This window comes from Genypterus blacodes, unplaced genomic scaffold (genome assembly GCF_046128005.1).
Source record: "Genypterus blacodes isolate CSIRO-AG114 ecotype Tasmania unplaced genomic scaffold, CSIRO-AGI_Gbla_v1 ptg000401l_1, whole genome shotgun sequence".
NCBI classification, from domain to species: Eukaryota; Metazoa; Chordata; class Actinopteri; order Ophidiiformes; family Ophidiidae; genus Genypterus; species Genypterus blacodes.
In genome coordinates this window covers 278919-296169 of record NW_027467176.1, presented here as the reverse complement: position 1 = coordinate 296169, position 17251 = coordinate 278919, and the positions used below count along the sequence as shown (strand labels likewise).

Sequence of the window (17251 nt, the reverse complement as noted above, 5' to 3'; positions counted from 1 at the left end):
TATATTACCTGGTTATATGGATTGTGTTTTATTATGACTTTTTATAAATTTCTACGCTTCAGTCAGATTCAGAATCAGAGGTGCTTTATTCGCCAGTTAAGTTTACACTTAAGAGGAATTTGCTCTGGTCCTAGGTGCAATATAGGTGCATATAACATATTAAAAAAAAAAGGAAAAAAAAGAAACAACATATAAAACAACATATAAAACCAACATATAGGAACAGCAGCTTGGTGAATAATTAAATCAAAAACACACTAAATTAAATAAGTTCACTAAGTCATGCAACATTGGCATTGGCATTGCAAATTAGTTTTTGTGTTTCGTAAAATAATAAAAAGAGAAAAAATATAATTAAACTGTTTTTATCACAGTTCAACTGGAGAAACAATAACCACCAACAAACACAACACGCATATGTGCCTAGAATTGAGTACTTTCAATACATAAAAGCAAAACAACATGTAATTTAAATACCATGGCTTTGTCTAATAGTTCTGATTACATTTTACAATTACCCTAACATTACAAAATGTTATGGTAATTTCAAACTTGAACCAGGGGGCGTCGGCCCATCACTTGCACCAGCAGTTTACATCTAGATAATGATCTTGATGTGTGATGTTGCTCAGCAGTGTCTACAGGTTATCCAGGTAGTCTTCCCCATAGGAAATCATTTGCCTCAGTGTGCTCAGAATCAATGCATCAACATCATCATTGACAGAGACATCTGATTGGTAGTTTTTCACAAGGAAGATGCGGTTCACTGATAATCCAAGTTTTGCATTGACTTCTTCAACCTATAGGTTTTAAAATATTAGGATATAATTTGACCAATTAATGTACAGTGGTGACCAAATGGGATTTTGACGTGTAAAGCTATCTTACAGTTGGTTATATTACAAGGTTATGAGTGAAATTATGACTCACCTTTTGCTTCAGGGATTTGCTTTTATGCACGTTCTTTATGTTTTCGCGGACGTTGGGACACGCCTCATCAACTTTAGTGACAATAGCCAGCTGGGGAATCCCTACAGGTACAGATACACAAATTTACTCAGCATTTGATGCTGATTTTCATTTTATTTTGATTCCTAAAACCTAATATGACTTGATGATTGTACAAGAAGCAAATGTTGTCTGTTCTTACCCAAGTCTCGGGCTGCGAGTCTGACCTCCCTCATCTTTCCAATAAATTCGTCCGCCATTAATGCAAGTTTGTCAGCAGGGATGACACAAACTAGAACATGAACTTTGTCATTTAGAGTGGGGGATGCATTGTAGCTCTGAGATCCTTTTGCCAAAGCAGTTCCATTTTTGAACTACAAAAAAATAAATACAGTTGAATATACTCATATTCTTATATATTCATATACTGTAATTTTGTTTGGGCATAAATATTGAATGTCAAATAGGTACGTAGTCAAACTGATCTACTTTAATAATATCAAGCAGGTTACAGGTTACCTCATAGCCATCCTTCACATGTCCCATCATGGCCAGTTTGATGTCTTCCACACAAATGCCTAAGTCTGCATTACTTTCAATGCCCATGATGTCATTGAAGACAAAAGAGTAAAAGGCTTTTGGGCTTCCTTTGGGGAATCTGTAAGTTTTAAACTATAAACCAGAAAAGTGAAGTTATTATAACAATTAAAAAACTGGTGTACTTCTGTCACAGCTAATGATCACTGAACTTTATACATTCTTACATTTATTCTTAAAGTTTTAAAAATGAAATATTAAATTAATTGGTGTATCCGTACTGTTTTGGTGAAGCTTTCCCCACCAATTGCATCGTCTGCACATCGACCTGTCATACTGCCTTTTAAAACACTGTTGACAGAATTGATGAAGCTGGATTTGCCAGCACCAACTGGTCCATACAGCAGAATTCTCAAATGTTGGCATTCACTGTTCTGAGGTTTATAGTCTCTCATAAACTTCAGATCACCCGTTTTGGCGCTGTTCAGTAAATGATCAAAGAAACATTAGATTTGATTAAAGTTGAAACCTGTACATTTGTAGAAAGTTGTCATCCTACGTTAATGAGGGGTTAGAATTGATGTAGTTTGAACCATAACAATCACATCTTATTTCAGCTGGATGCTGTTACTCAGAGTGTGTAAAATATGTGATGTGTAGTGTGACTACATGTTTACACTAATGATCAGAAGCACACATCAAAGGCCCAGTCAGAGAGCTCACCCTGACATTTCCCTCCATGGCGTACTCAAGAGTGCTGAAGGGAAAATGGGAATGTGAGATAAGCATTGTTTAATATTTTGTCATGAACATGAGTGTTAGTGGATTATAACTTGGACAGTTTCTGTTTTATCATCTGATGAGAAGGGTGCAGTGTAGCAGGTCAAGACTTACCTCCTCCCATTCCTGTAGATTAAAACATTCACATGTCAACATGAAATATTCAAATCTCATATTTAAATGATCGTATACTGGTAGTTATAGCATGAAATCAAATATGACATAACATGGAGATACTGTTGTAGACAAGGTGATGCTTTGCATGATATCACATTGTAAGGTTATAACAATGATTTATATTTGTATTTATTTATGTGTTTTTTTTGTTGTTTTGTTTTTGCATCAGTGGTAAAACTGACACAGTAAGATGAAATCATGCATAGCTCATTCTTTCTTCAATAGTAAACTCAAATTAAATTTAAAATGACAAATTGTTTGGCAAGATCTGCACACAGTTTATCATGTTATTCAACCAAATTAACAAAAATATGACCCAAGAGTGTTAAAGTTGATGGGCAACAGCAATTTTTCCATTTCAATACTTTGATGAAATGGAAAAATTTAAAGAGGTCCATCCCAATACACATTACATAGAATGAGCCGTTCATAAAGACCAGAGGCGGACGGAGTACACAGCTTCATTACTGAAGTAAAAGTACAGATACCGCTTGTTAAATTTTACTCAAGTACAAGTAAAAGTACTACAGTCAGATGTTTACTTAAGAAAAGTACTGAAGTACTTGTTTTTAAAAGTACTCAAGTACCAAGAGTACATTTTCTAAATATTGTATTATTACTGCCACAGTGCTTACCTTTACCTATAGAAACCTCCTGGATGGAGTTTAAATGGAATCTTTAATGTTAATACCTTGAAGAATGTAACAAATTATGAAAATAAAATCGTGCTCGAATGAATGGGTTTATATGCAAGAAGAAAAAAGAAAATGCAGCTAATTTGTGTGTATGTGTGACAACACACGCGCACGCACGCGCACACACACACACACACACACACACACACACACACACAGTATTCCTAAACCTATGTGTGACAAGTTGATAATAATTAATGAAGACAAATATTACCCATCAACAGTGGTGGTAAAGTCTCGGCCTCTGATAAGTTTGACTTTCTTTTTTTATCGGTGTTCGTTTGTCCAGAACACTTGTCCAGAACACAGGCTATTATATTTCGACTGCCAGAAAAAGTAACGAGTACCTATGGTTATGGATAGAAATGTAATGAGTAAAAAGTACGATATTTGCCTTTCAAATGTACTTGAGTAAAAGTCATAAGTACTCCCCCAACATGATACTCGAGTAAAGTACAGATCCCTAAAAAGTGTACTTAAGTACAGTACTCAAGTTAATGTACCCCGTTACTGTCCGCCTCTGATAAAGACATATACAGTCTCAATGTCTGTCAAAGTTGGATGCACATCGAACTAAACCAAATACAATTCTTAAAGATTATCACTCTCAGAGTTTCTCTGAGGTACTGCAGTTGTTTTCCAAAGAAGGACCTTGAACCTCAAGTTACAACATTACAATTTCTCAAAGATAATCCCTGTTAAATAGAGAACAAACTGTACAACACTTACACCTAGTGTAAGTGTTACAACTGCTACAACTATTGCTACAACTACAACTATTATTGGCAAATCTACGGACAATCGTGAAACTTTACCTTGCTGTTTTAAAGTCCAGCTCCGTGTGAACGTGTCTTGTGTGAGATATGCTGTGTCACTTTCGTTTTATGACTTATAGGAAATGGAATCAGCTTCAAACTTTCAGTTTCACCAGAGTGCTCCGGTTGTTTTCAGTTAACAAGCTCATTGTCTCTACCACGCTGTTGATTGGTGCACAGATTGTGCAGGATATAGCTTTAATGTAAAAATTTCCTTTTTTCATTCTTGTGTTACTCTTATGTCACAGTAAGAGTATAAACTGTAGCCTTTCCCTCTGCTCCCACCCTTTTTGCTAATATTTACACAATGAACATTATCAACATGTGACTTTGATTTGAACCTTTATCTCAGGCCTACAACTGACACATGATAAGATGCAGCTCTGAGAGACAAGAATCAGGTCCAGCAAGTGAGCCAACAACAGTCATCTTGTCCCTTGCATTGTCCTGTCAAGAAAAATAAATTCCACCCCTCCTTTCCCCCCCTACTCTCTTTGTCACCTGATACTTCCCTAATTATACCAAAGCATTCTGTGCTTCCTCACTTCCTCATTACCTGCAGCTCCTGAATGCCCTGGCAGCCACAAAAAAGTGTGTATATACTGTGCAGTATGTTCACAGGTGTTTGAACTTGAATCCTCCAGATGGCGCCATCATCCACAAATAGAGACAAACCAAATCTAAGATGAAGATGTTGAAAGATGTCATAAATCTTTCCGTGAAAGAGGATTGGACTAAGAACTGATGCTTGGTACCATTCTCAATTTCCACAATTCCTGAATTAACTCCACCAACCCTCCCCTTGAATTGATCTATAATTGAGGAAGTCTTTGAATATCCTGAGCTCAAACTGCCACAGGATGAAAAGTATCTTACCACTGTTTGCTAAATAACTATTTCAAAGGAGCCCAAAGATGCCTCAAACATGTTACTTGGTGTAGCCAGAAAATGTCCTCCTGAATCCTACCAAGACATTGCAAGTAAGGAATCATGCAGAATCAAAATGAAAAATAAAGGCAAACTAAAATAATGTTTTTTTAATTTGGATTACATAAACAAAGACAAGTATCAAAGCTTAGCTAATGAAAGAAGTTGTGACAATTCTGTTGAAGGAAAAGCTTGTAGAAGGCCAGTGTATCTTCCGGAACTTTTCTCAACACTTAAAAATCTCACAAAAGAATCAGATGTGTTCAGAGTATTTAGAAAAAACAGCAAAGTCTCAGCAACAAACATGAGTTTAGTCCAGCCTTGAATTGATTCAGAATACGGTATTAAATGATTGAACTTGACATGCAGGATATAATGTAACATTCTTTTTGCCACAACAATACAATAATAATAACACTACACAACACAACAATGGCACACCGGATTAGTAGTAGGAGTAGCAGGTCATTCATTTGGCAACATGTGCAATAATTATTAATTGTTATCATGCAACTGCAGCATTCAGTGGTTGTTAGCAGCATGTAGGTTTACAAGTCATTGAGGAAATCATCTCCATAGGTGAGTATGGAACTCAGCGCATCCAGGATCAGTGTATCCACATCTGCATTGACTCTGGTCTCTGAACTGTAGTTCTTCACGAGGAAGATGCAGTTCAGCTGTAACCCCAGCAGTTGACTGAATTCCTCAGCCTAAGTATATAAAAACAGAATGTCAGGTGATGTGGTTGAGATTCACAAGGTCAAATAATGTAAAGGTTTTATTTTTGTGAGTGTGATTTTTGTTGTGAGGGAAATTGTGATGTTAGATGTGAGTGAGGTAGTAACTGCAGATAGGGCATTGTTGTTATGCAGCTTAGAGACAAGAACAACAGAACAAGGACTGATAACTGCACATCCATGAGACCATATGACAAAGGAGATACCTGTTACTAAGGTATGTGTTGACCTGCCGAGCCTGCCATTACCAGCTGCACAATCACTATGATACCAGTCGTTCCTCAGATTGGCAGGCAGATCAACACATATCTACAGTAACTGGCTCAGTCACATCTAACAACACAGGTCCCTCACATTGTACAATAACATTCAAATCTCATTTACAAATGTACCTTTTCCTTCAGGTATTGCCTCTCATATGTTTTCCTTAAATCTTGGCTGTCCTTAGAACCGGCATTGTCAATTTTGGTAAGAATAGCCACTTGGGGAATCCCTGCAGATACAGAAAACACCTCAGTCATTTCATCTGGTTTTATGTAAGGTTATGAAGTTCATACACCACAAGGTAACTCTGTTGAATGTAGCTAATACCATTTGCTCTTACCCAGGTCCCTGGCTGCTAGTCTGACCTCCCTCATCTTCTGCACGACTTCATCTTTCATTATAGACAGTGTGTCGATGGGAATAACACAAACCAGAATATGAGCTTTGTCGTCTATAGTGGGGTCCTTGTTGTAGAATGGGTCATCTTCTGACATTTCTGAACCATTTCTGAACTAGACAACAATGTAACACACAAATAAACAATATAAGTTGCATTTGTACACTCTCTTTGCTCTCTGTCTTTTAAGATTCAATCAAAATTGTGTTTATAGTTGAAAGAATATGATAATTGTACCTCATAACCATCTTTCACACGTCCCCTCATGGCCAGTTTCAAGTCCCCCACACTGATTCCATTGTAAGCTTCTACCTCAAGGCCCATGATGTCATTGAAGACAAAAGGGTAGAAGGTGCCTTGGCTTTCTGTGCGGATTTTGTGGGTTTTGTACTTTAACACATTTGGGAAACGTGAAGTAAGATCAGTATTCAGTAATAAGCACATAACACTAAAGAAATGAATTCACACATATCATCAATCTAGATATTCTTACTTTCTTGGTGAAGCTTCGCCCAGACGTTGCATCTGTCATTGCTCCAACACTTATCTTGCCTTGTAGAGTACTGGTGACAGAGTTGATGAAACTGGATTTACCAGCACCAACCGGCCCATGAAGCAGAACTCGAAGGTGATTGGCATTGTTGTTAGAGGGGTGGTAGGCCTTCACACTGCATGCCTGCTCGGTGTTATCACTGTCCAAATAAACAAGAAGCAACTTAACTTAATTAAAATACATAATACTCTTGCGATCAACTGGTTTCCCATACAGTAGGCAGAACTTTTAAATTGTCATGAAGAATTTTCTTTTAAAGGAAATTCTATATAATCATAGAGAACCTGAATCAAACTGATATGTTGACACTTTACACCAACTACTACATACAAAAGCTTTCAGTGAGTGAAACACTATGCTATTGTATTAAACATCTTTATTAGTGATTCTAAACTACATATCTCTCCTGTAACTGCACTAAAGGGGAGAGAGAGCTTTGGCATCTCTTCTCCTTTGGGAGTGGCCAAGCTTTTGCTGTCACTTTCTTCTTTGGTCCTCCCTATAACAAACAGCACACACAGCTCAACATGGCACAACAGTGACTTCTTTTGAGTACTCACCCCCAGGTTATGTCCCTCCATGACGTACACCACTCTGATAACATGGGCACAAATTTGTCAACAAAAAAACTAACCAAAATGTGGCATTTTTAACAGTTTGAAAATGTACATGATCTATCTATCTATCTATCTATCTATCTATCTATCTATCTATCTATCTATCTATCTATCTATCTATCTATTGACTAACTATATCAAAATCATGTAATTATGTATTATTTTGATCAAGTTTTAACAATGTCCTTTAGTGTGTGAAATATCTTACTAGGAGAAGGTGGTTTAGACGCGCTTCCTCCCATTACTGCAAATTAAGGGATGAAGACAACACGTAAACATGTGCCACACTTTTACATGATTTTTAAGGTAAGGACCACATTGCCTAAAGACAACAATTTACTCAATATCTAAATAATGATTGTTGCATTTTGCTGTCTTAATGGTTACACTGTTAATACTTATTTACACTGGATTCTGCCAGAGTTCACTGGTTTATAAAATGAACACTTTTATCAACTGCATATATGATGAGATGAACAGGAAAACAAATAACAACAGCAGCAACAAAATAGAGTTCTCTGAGGTCCCTGAGGTCCCATTTTCGACAGCAAAGATTGATACAGAAAAACAAATCCCAAGGTCCAGTAGTTTAGATAGCACAGGTATAAGTTGCAGCAAACCCCAGAAAGAGAGTAAAGATCCATAAAGAGACAGCTGGAAAGACAAATAATGTTAGAGAAGAGTAAAATGAGGGATGAAGGAATGCACAAAGAGTTTCCTATTAACGGTTATTATTCAAAAACAAGAGTAATCAAATAAGAATAATATCCAGACCATCTATTTGAACACACAGTACGTGTGTGCTAAATGTTATTATTTTAGAGTAGGAGAATTGTAACACCTAAAGTCAATTGACAAAAAGTACACTGACAAGACTATAATATTCTTATCAGTCTTTCATCAAAATGATCTAACTACCTTCTCTGCAGTGGTCTCCAAACAATGTGATGTGTGTGTAGGCTTCTTTTATAAAAACAATTTTCCTCCACCCATGTGACTTTGATGACTTTGAAGTTGATCATCACTTTCAGTTTCTAATTCAGTCACACATCCCGTGCGTTCATACCTTGAACTGATTCAAACACACAAGATCATGTAACTGTGACTGTAAACAAACACAGGCGCCTGGTTCAAAGCTAGATGGTAGTTGGTAAGTGTGTGTGTGTGTTTTAAGAAGTATATGTATGTAGCCCTATGGGAATTTGGTGTATTTCTTAAGGTGTATTTGTATTTTTATTCTGTTTGTCTTATTTTGAAAGGTGAAATTACTACTGTTAAAAATGTAAAATAATGTTTACATGCATTAAAGACTGTATAGGTTAAAATACAGGTATCGGGAGGTGAGCCAATCAGAAGTTGGGGTGAGAGGTCAAGGGTAAGGTGAGGGGTAACGTGAAGAAAAAAATGTGCAGAAATAGGGCAGGAGAGGTCAGGTGTAGAAGGTAGTGATGGGCGATACCACATTTTTGGATGGAGGATTGGTTCAGTGTGGGTCAGGGGTTTTGAGTCATCGCTGTCAGGAAGACATGTTTTGTGTGTGTGTGTGTGTGTGTGTGTGTGTGTGTGTGTGTGTGTGTGTGTGCCCGTGTGTTTTATACGTTGAATGCGTCATTTATATGTTGTGTTTAGTCGATTAGTCTATAGATTATATTTATTAAGCAATATAGCAACTATTTTCCCCAAAATCAATATCAAACGTATCTCATTAATATTTCAATATTTTCTTCGATCATCTTCTCTTGAAAACAAAGACATGTTATAAAGATTTTGCGAGGATCATCATCAAATCAAAATCAAAATCATGTAATTATGTATTATTTTGTATCAAGTATCAAGTTTTAACAATGTCCTTTAGTGTGTGAAATATCTTACCAAAAGGTGGGTAGGGTTCAGGTGGGTCAGGTGTAGACTCGCTTCCTCCTATTACTGCAAATTAAGCGATGAAGACAACACGTAAACATGTGCCACACTTTACATGATTTTTAAGGTAAGGAACACATTGCCTAAAGACAACAATTTACTCAAAATCTAAATAGTGATTGTTGCATTTTACTGTCTTAATGGTTACACTGTTAATACTTATTTACACTGGATTCTGCCAGAGTTCACTGGTTTATAAAATGAACACTTTTATCAACTGCATATAAATTATGATGAGATGAACATGAAAAAAAATAACAACAGCAGGACTCGCGGACTCAACAAAAGTCCGCGACCAGCAGATCGCTCCGAGCAGATCACAGACAGCAGACATCAAAATGGCTCGCGACAGGAAACAGGTGCCCCACCCATGATTTATGTGAACAAACAGTACATGTGTGCTAAATGTTATTATTTCAGAGTAGGAGAATTGTAACACCTAAAGTGAATTGACAAATAGTGCAGTAACAAGACTATAATATTCTTATCAGTCTTTCATCAAAATGATCTAACTACCTTCTCTGCAGTCTCCAAAGAATGTGATGTGTGTGTAGGCTTCTTTTTACAAAAAAAAAATTCCTCCACCCATGTGACTTACAGGAAGTTGATCATCACTTTCAGTTTCAGATTGAGTCACACATCCTGTGCGTTCACACCCTTAACTGATCTTGAAATACACGAGATCATGTAACTGTGACTGTAAACAAACACAGGCGTCTGGGTTCAAAGCTAGATGGTAGTTGGTAAGTGTGTGTGTGTGTGTGTGTGTGTTTGCGTGTGCCTGTGCGTGTGTGTGTGTGTGTGTGTGTGTGAGAGAGATATTCTTTGAATGGGTCATTTATATGTTGTGTATATGTACATTTCTTGCCCTCTGAAGGTTAGGAGGTAAAGTCTTTGTGGGTTCTCTTTAACCTGGGAGGTTCTATGTCAGGTCCAGGTGATGGGGGTCCCTAGGGATTTAAAGTCTTTCACCTGATCCACTTTAGATCCATTGATGAGGACAGAACTGTGCTCTTGCCACCTGCTTCCTGCAGTCACTGATCAGCTCATAGTCTTACTTTGTTATAGAGACCAGGTGAAGACCAGCAAGTCAGACCTTACAAGAATAGATTGATATTTCCTTTCACTCTAAAAACTAAACTCGTTTCAAATCTGTCTCTAAAGCTCTAAATCAGGGGTGTCAAATCTGGCCCGCAGTGTAATTATATTTGGCCCGCGAGATAATGTCAGATGTCTGCTAGAGCTGGCCCGCCGGTATATAGCGCATGCACCGCTAATACTACACATCCCAGAATGCTCTGCGGGTGCGTTCTCTGTGACATCACGAGCCATCTCGAAGTGTTCAACCTGCAGCTTCAGGGGCGGGCCCGTGTCATTACAGACATGTACGCTGCGGTGAGGGCTCTTCAAACTAAATTGTGCCTGTGGGAAACTCGGATGCTGCAAGGAAACCCGGGCCATTTTCCGTGCCGCCAGACCATGAAAGAGCAGATCTCTACCTGTGTGTTGCCAAGTGCACAGTTCGTACGTACTCAGCGCCGAGTTTACCCGGCGATTTGCCGACTTTGAAGCCCAGAAATGTAGGTTTGGACTGCTTAGTAATCCATTTGCATTTGACGTGGAACGCGCATCAACCAACCTCTGAATGGAGCTGATTGAAGTCCGGTGTAGTGACACGCTCAAGTCAAAGTATGACTCTGTTTCCTCGTTTCATCCCAGACACAATTCCCCAACAACTCCGTCCCCAAGCTGCTCAAACGCTCTCTATGTTCGGCAGCACAGATCTATGTGCGTCAGAGTAAATCAGAGTTTAGCAAACTGAGCTTTTCTTTATGCACTTTTGTCTTGCCTGACCTAGAATAGTTGAAATGTTGGATTTTCATTGAGGGAAATTATTCTTTTATTTGGGTTGTTCTGTTGTTCTGTGAAAAAAAAGTTTCCATTGAAAATGAACTTGAAAGGTTACAGATAGAGAGAGGCATAATAATGATTTTCTTTTATTTATTTAGATGAAAATACGAAACGAATGCCACTGATGTATCTCTTATTTGAAAATCTATTTCTCATGTGTTTATAATATTAAACTGTGCTTGTTCCAGACTTAATGTTTAAGCTAAACTTAAATATGTTTCCATATGAAAAAGTTAATCATTATTTATCTGGAGAGGAGGGAAAACATACACAATTGTAGTCCATTTTTCAAGAGATATGGAGTCTGGCCCACGACTGAGTCCCATTTTGGCCCACTGAGTATTTGAGTTTGACACCCCTGGTTTACACGATCTAAACCAGGATGTTTTAGGATGTATGAGGAGAATTTGTGAACACTGACACCTGCTGGTGATAATGATAATGGTGCCATTTAACCACTTAGTACAGCGTGATTAAAAACCCCACTTAAATTGATAAAGAAATCCATGAATTTTAATGTGTAGTTACGCAAACCAGACAAAAAGTACATTTTGATGTATTTATACAGTATGAAGCTAAAATGTCTCGTTCACAGTGAATGCTGGTTGTAAAAGCTTTACAAAGGTTTGAAAAGTGAAATCTGCAGGTGATGCTGCAGATTTTCTGTGGTCAGACTTGTTTGTGCAGGGAAATGTAAGACACCATACCCCTGACATCCCTCAACAGTGGACAAATGCGACAAAGCTGAAACCTGAAGACCGTTTCTCTTTGGTATTATGGTCATTGGTTTATATGCCTTGGTAAAGAAATTACAAATCTGACTCTGAGTGCCAAATCATAGCTGGCCCCAATGTGGTACTGGTATGAAATTGAACAATGTGTCAAGATCACATTGACAGGAAGTATACAAACACACAGTTCAGTAAATGATAGTAGTAAATTGAAATCTGTACATTTGTAGAAAGTTGTCATCCTGCTTTAATGAGGGGTTAGAATTGATGTAGTTTGAACCATAACACTCACATCTTATCTCAGCTGGATGCTGTTACTCAGAGTGTGTAAAATATGTGACGTGTAGTGTGACTACATGTTTACACTAATGATCAGAAGCATCACCTGATGAGAAGGGTGCAGTGTAGCAGGTCAAGACTTACCTCCTCCCATTCCTGTAGATTAAAACATTCACATGTCAACATGAAATATTCAAATCTCATATTTAAATGATCATATACTGGTAGTTATAGCATGAAATCAAATATGACATAACATGGAGATACTGTTGTAGACAAGGTGATGCTTTGCATGATATCACATTGTAAGGTTATAACAATGATTTATATTTGTATTTATTTATGTGTTATTTTGTTGTTTTGTTTTTGCATCAGTGGTTAAACTGACACAGTAAGATGAAACCGTGCATAGCTCATTCTTTCTTCAATAGTAAACTCAAATTAAATTTAAAATGACAAATTGTTTGGCAAGATCTGCACACAGTTTATCATGTTATTCAAATAAATTCACAAAAATATGACCCCAGAGTGTTAAAGTTGATGGGCAACAGCAATTTTTCCATTTCAATACTTTGATGAAATGGAAAATTGAAAGAGGTCCATCCTAATACACATTACATAGAATGAGCCGTTCATAGAGACATATACAGTCTCAATGTCTGTCAAAGTTGGATCAAACTAAACCAAATACAATTCTTAAAGATTATCCCTCTCAGAGTTTCTCTGAGGTACTGCAGATGTTTTCCAAAGAAGGACCTTGAACCTCAAGTTACAACATTACAATTTCTCAAAGATAATCCCTATTAAATAGAGAACAAAATGTACAACACCTACAACTATTGCTTCAACTATTATTGGCAAATCTATGGACAATAGTAAATCTTTACCTTGCTGTTTTAAAGTGCAGCTCCGTGTGAACGTGTCTTGTGTGAGATATGATGAGATATTTCGTTTTATGTCTTACAGGAAATGGAATCAGCTTCAAACCTTCAGTTTCACCAGAGTGCTCCGGTTGTTTTCAATTAACAAGCTCATTGTCTCCATCTCACTGGGTATAGCTATAATGTAAAAGTTTCCTTTTTTCATTCTTGTGTTACTCTTATGTCACAGTAAGAGTATAAACTGTAGCCTTTCCCTCTGCTCCCACCCTTTTTGCTAATATTTACACAATGAACATTATCAACATGTGACTTTGATTTGGACCTTTATCTCAGGCCTACAACTGACACGTGATAAGATGCAGCTCTGAGAGACAAGAATCAGGTCCAGCAAGTGAGCCAACAACAGTCATCTTGTCCCTTGCATTGTCCTGTCAAGAAAAATAAATTCCACCCCTCCTTTCCCCCCCTACTCTCTTTGTCACCTGATACTTCCCTAATTATACCAAAGCATTCTGTGCTTCCTCACTTCCTCATTACCTGCAGCTCCTGAATGCCCTGGCAGCCACAAAAAAGTGTGTATATACTGTGAAGTATGTTCAGAGTTGTTTGAACTTGAATCCTCCAGATGGCGCCATCATCCACAAATAGAGACAAACCAAATCTAAGATGAAGATGTTGAAAGATGTCATTAATCTTTCCGTGAAAGAGGATTGGACTAAGAACCGATGCTTGGTACCATTCTCAATTTCCACCATTCCTGAATTAACTCCATCAACCCACCCCTTGAATTGATCTATAATTGAGGAAGTCTTTGAATATCCTGAGCTCAAACTGCCACAGGATGAAAAGTATCTTACCACTGTTTGCTAAATAACTATTTCAAAGGAGCCCAAAGATGCCTCAAACATGTTACTTGGTGTAGCCAGAAAATGTCCTCCTGAATCCTACCAAGACATTGCAAGTAAGGAATCATGCAGAATCAAAATGAAAAATTAAGGCAAACTAAAATAATGTTTTTAATTTGGATTACATAAACAAAGACAAGTATCAAAGCTTAGCTAATGAAAGAAGTTGTGACAATTCTGTTGAAGGAAAAGCTTGTAGAAGGCCAGTGTATCTTCCGGAACTTTTCTCAACACTTAAAAATCTCAAAAAAGAATCAGATGTGTTCAGAGTATTTAGAAAAAACAGCAAAGTCTCAGCAACAAACATGAGTTTAGTCCAGACTTGAATTGATTCAGAATACGGTATTAAATGATTGAACTTGACATGCAGGATATAATGTAACATTCTTTTTGCCACAACAATACAATAATAATAACACTACACAACACAACAATGGCACACCGGATTAGTAGTAGGAGTAGCAGGTCATTCATTTGGCAACATGTGCAATAATTATTAATTGTTATCATGCAACTGCAGCATTCAGTGGTTGTTAGCAGCATGTAGGTTTACAAGTCATTGAGGAAATCATCTCCATAGGTGAGTATGGAACTCAGAACATCCAGGATCAGTGTATCCACATCTGCATTGACTCTGGTCTCTGAACTGTAGTTCTTCACGAGGAAGATGCAGTTCAGCTGTAACCCCAGCAGTTGACTGAATTGCTCAGCCTAAGTATAAAAAAACAGAATGTCAGGTGATGTGGTTGAGATTCACAAGGTCAAATAATGTAAAGGTTTTATTTTTGTGAGTGTGATTTTTGTTGTGAGGGAAATTGTGATGTTTGATGATATGACAAAGGAGATACCTGTTACTAAGGTATGTGTTGACCTGCCGAGCCTGCCATTACCAGCTGCACAATCACTATGATACCAGTCGTTCCTCAGATTGGCAGGCAGATCAACACATATCTACAGTAACTGGCTCAGTCACATCTAACAACACAGGTTCCCTCACATTGTACAATAACATTCAAATCTCATTTACAAATGTACCTTTCCCTTCAGGTATTGCCTCTCATATGTTTTCCTTAAATCTTGGCTGTCCTTAGAACCGGCATTGTCAATTTTGGTAAGAATAGCCACTTGGGGAATCCCTGCAGATACAGACAACTCCTCAGTCATTTCATCTGGTTTTATTTAAGGGTATGAAGTTCATACACCACAAGGTAACTCTGTTGAATGTAGCTAATAACATTTGCTCTTACCCAGGTCCCTGGCTGCTAGTCTGACCTCCCTCATCTTCTGCACGACTTTATCGTTCATTACAGGCAGTGTGTCGATGGGAATAACACAAACCAGAATATGAACTTTGTCGTCTATAGTGGGGTCCTTGTTGTAGAATGGGTCATCTTCTGACATTTCTGAACCATTTCTGAACTAGACAACAATGTAACACACAAATAAACAATGTTAGTTGCATTTGTACACTCTCTTTGCTCTCTATATTTTAAGATTCAATCAAAATTGTGTTTATAGTTGAAAGAATATGATAATTGTACCTCATAACCATCTTTCACACGTCCCCTCATGGTCAGTTTCAAGTCCCCCACACTGATTCCACTGTTAGCTTCTGCCTCAAGGCCCATGATGTCATTGAAGACAAAAGGGTAGAAGGTGCCTTGGCTTTCTGTGCGGATTTTGTGGGTTTTGTACTTTAACACATTTGGGAAACGTGAAGTAAGATCAGTATTCAGTAATAAGCACATAACACTAAAGAAATGAATTCACACATATCATCAATCCAGATATTCTTACTTTCTTGGTGAAGCTTCGCCCAGACATTGCATCTGTCATTGCTCCAACACTAATCTTGCCTTGTAGAGTACTGGTGACAGAGTTGATGAAACTGGATTTACCAGCACCAACCGGCCCATGAAGCAGAACTCGAAGGTGATTGGCATATTTGTTAGAGGGGTGGTAGGCCTTCACACTGCATGCAGGAAATTCTATATAATCATAGAGAACCTGAATCAAACCTGATATGTTGACGCTTTACACCAACTACTACATACAAAAGCTTTCAGCGAGTGAAACACTATGCTATTGTATTAAACACCTTTATTAGTGATTCTAACCTACATATCTCTCCTGTAACTGCACTAAAGGGGAGAGAGAGCTTCAGCATATGAGTTGGAGCAAACCCCAGAAAGAGAGAAAAGATCCATAAAGAGACAGCTGGAAAGCCAAATAATGTTAGAGAAGAGTACCCTTACCTCTGGTTGTGTGATCTTGTTTTCGGTCTGCAGGCTGCTAGTGAAGGCGCGGCTTTTATAGCTGATAAGATGCTTTCACTTTCATTCTGACTGGGCGATGACTTAGTGAATTTCTCCTCCTCCCATCTGTTCTCTGCATTCTCTGCTGAAATCATCCTCAGAACTCCCAAACTTTCAAAGTCTGTGGTCTCACAAACTACCACAATAACACACAACACAGTGAGTGCTAGATAGATGGTGCTCATAGTGGAGAGTTAATTACTTATCAACATTTGCACAAGGTCATTTTACAAAAGCACAACTCCATCTATGTGATGCCTGTTGATGTTTTACATGAACACTACATACATGTGTGGGAGGAATAATACTAATCAAAAGGACAGGAAAGTTTTTGATGCTTCTTTGGTTTGTTTACGACTGTAGTGTAAGTCGCTTTGGACACTTTTATCCAAAGCGACTTACACTACATTACCACCCTTCGCAGAGGGGGGAGCAATTGAGGGTTCGGTGCCTTGCTCAGGGGCGCCTCGGAAGGGGCTCGAACTGGCAACCCTCCGGTTCCCAAGCGGAAGCTCTTCCCACTGAGCCACTGCCTCCCTAAGGACCGAGAAGACATCACTCTAACAGCAATACCAGTGTTTATAAATGCAAATCACAATTCAGGTGAGTCCCGATCTATTGTTTATTTCATACAGCAGTGAGTCATATATTCTTGTGCAACACTGTACCCCTCATTAAGTAGACAGCTTATCAGTGTGTTCTGGGGTTTTGAGTCATCGCTGTCAGGAAGACATTTATTAACCATTTAATGGCACTAAGGTGAACAGTTATTTAAGACTTAAGGTACTTTATTCTAGTCATTTTGCATGCAATTCACAGCAATCACACACAATTGATATTTGTCTTGCACCCCCTACGAATC

At 38.0% G+C, this 17251-nt stretch overlaps 3 protein-coding genes across 3 annotated transcripts in view; all 3 read right to left on the bottom strand.

Moving 5' to 3' along the window:
- Nucleotides 1–260: 260 nt before the first annotated feature.
- On the bottom strand, nucleotides 261–13194 carry LOC142989297 (interferon-induced protein 44-like). Its single transcript, XM_076138771.1, has 8 exons — nucleotides 13176–13194; nucleotides 2380–2391; nucleotides 2209–2242; nucleotides 1767–1965; nucleotides 1468–1620; nucleotides 1151–1322; nucleotides 931–1031; nucleotides 261–800 (listed from the first exon to the last, which is right to left on the bottom strand). Exons 2-8 carry the CDS (start codon nucleotides 2387–2389, stop codon nucleotides 639–641), a joined length of 831 nt encoding a protein of 276 aa, XP_075994886.1. The 5' UTR covers nucleotides 2390–2391; nucleotides 13176–13194; the 3' UTR covers nucleotides 261–638.
- On the bottom strand, nucleotides 5139–9903 carry LOC142989302 (interferon-induced protein 44-like). The gene is made up of 9 exons (XM_076138777.1): nucleotides 9884–9903; nucleotides 9320–9373; nucleotides 7656–7691; nucleotides 7391–7424; nucleotides 6771–6969; nucleotides 6515–6667; nucleotides 6221–6392; nucleotides 6009–6109; nucleotides 5139–5589 (listed from the first exon to the last, which is right to left on the bottom strand). Exons 3-9 carry the CDS (start codon nucleotides 7687–7689, stop codon nucleotides 5428–5430), a joined length of 855 nt encoding a protein of 284 aa, XP_075994892.1. The 5' UTR covers nucleotides 7690–7691; nucleotides 9320–9373; nucleotides 9884–9903; the 3' UTR covers nucleotides 5139–5427.
- Nucleotides 13195–14168: 974 nt separating the features above from the next.
- The window catches only part of LOC142989299 (interferon-induced protein 44-like), a 69050-nt gene continuing 65967 nt past the window's right edge, over nucleotides 14169–17251 (bottom strand). Inside the window, exon 13 of the mRNA XM_076138774.1 lies at nucleotides 14169–14785. Within this exon, the coding sequence (XP_075994889.1) occupies nucleotides 14749–14785 (37 nt within the window). The 3' untranslated portion in view covers nucleotides 14169–14748. The remainder of the gene's footprint in view (nucleotides 14786–17251) is intronic.

Coding starts and splice junctions, on each gene's coding strand:
- LOC142989297 (XM_076138771.1), bottom strand. Junction 1,966..2,208: donor CCATGGAGGGAAATGTCAGG/GTGAGCTCTCTG, acceptor TTTACTGAACAG/CGCCAAAACGGGTGATCTGA. Junction 801..930: donor GCAAATCCCTGAAGCAAAAG/GTGAGTCATAAT, acceptor TAAAACCTATAG/GTTGAAGAAGTCAATGCAAA.
- LOC142989302 (XM_076138777.1), bottom strand. CDS start 7,689: ATGGGAGGAAGCGCGTCTAAACCACCTTCTCCTA. Junction 6,668..6,770: donor GGCGAAGCTTCACCAAGAAA/GTAAGAATATCT, acceptor AATGTGTTAAAG/TACAAAACCCACAAAATCCG. Junction 6,110..6,220: donor ACTAGCAGCCAGGGACCTGG/GTAAGAGCAAAT, acceptor CTGTATCTGCAG/GGATTCCCCAAGTGGCTATT.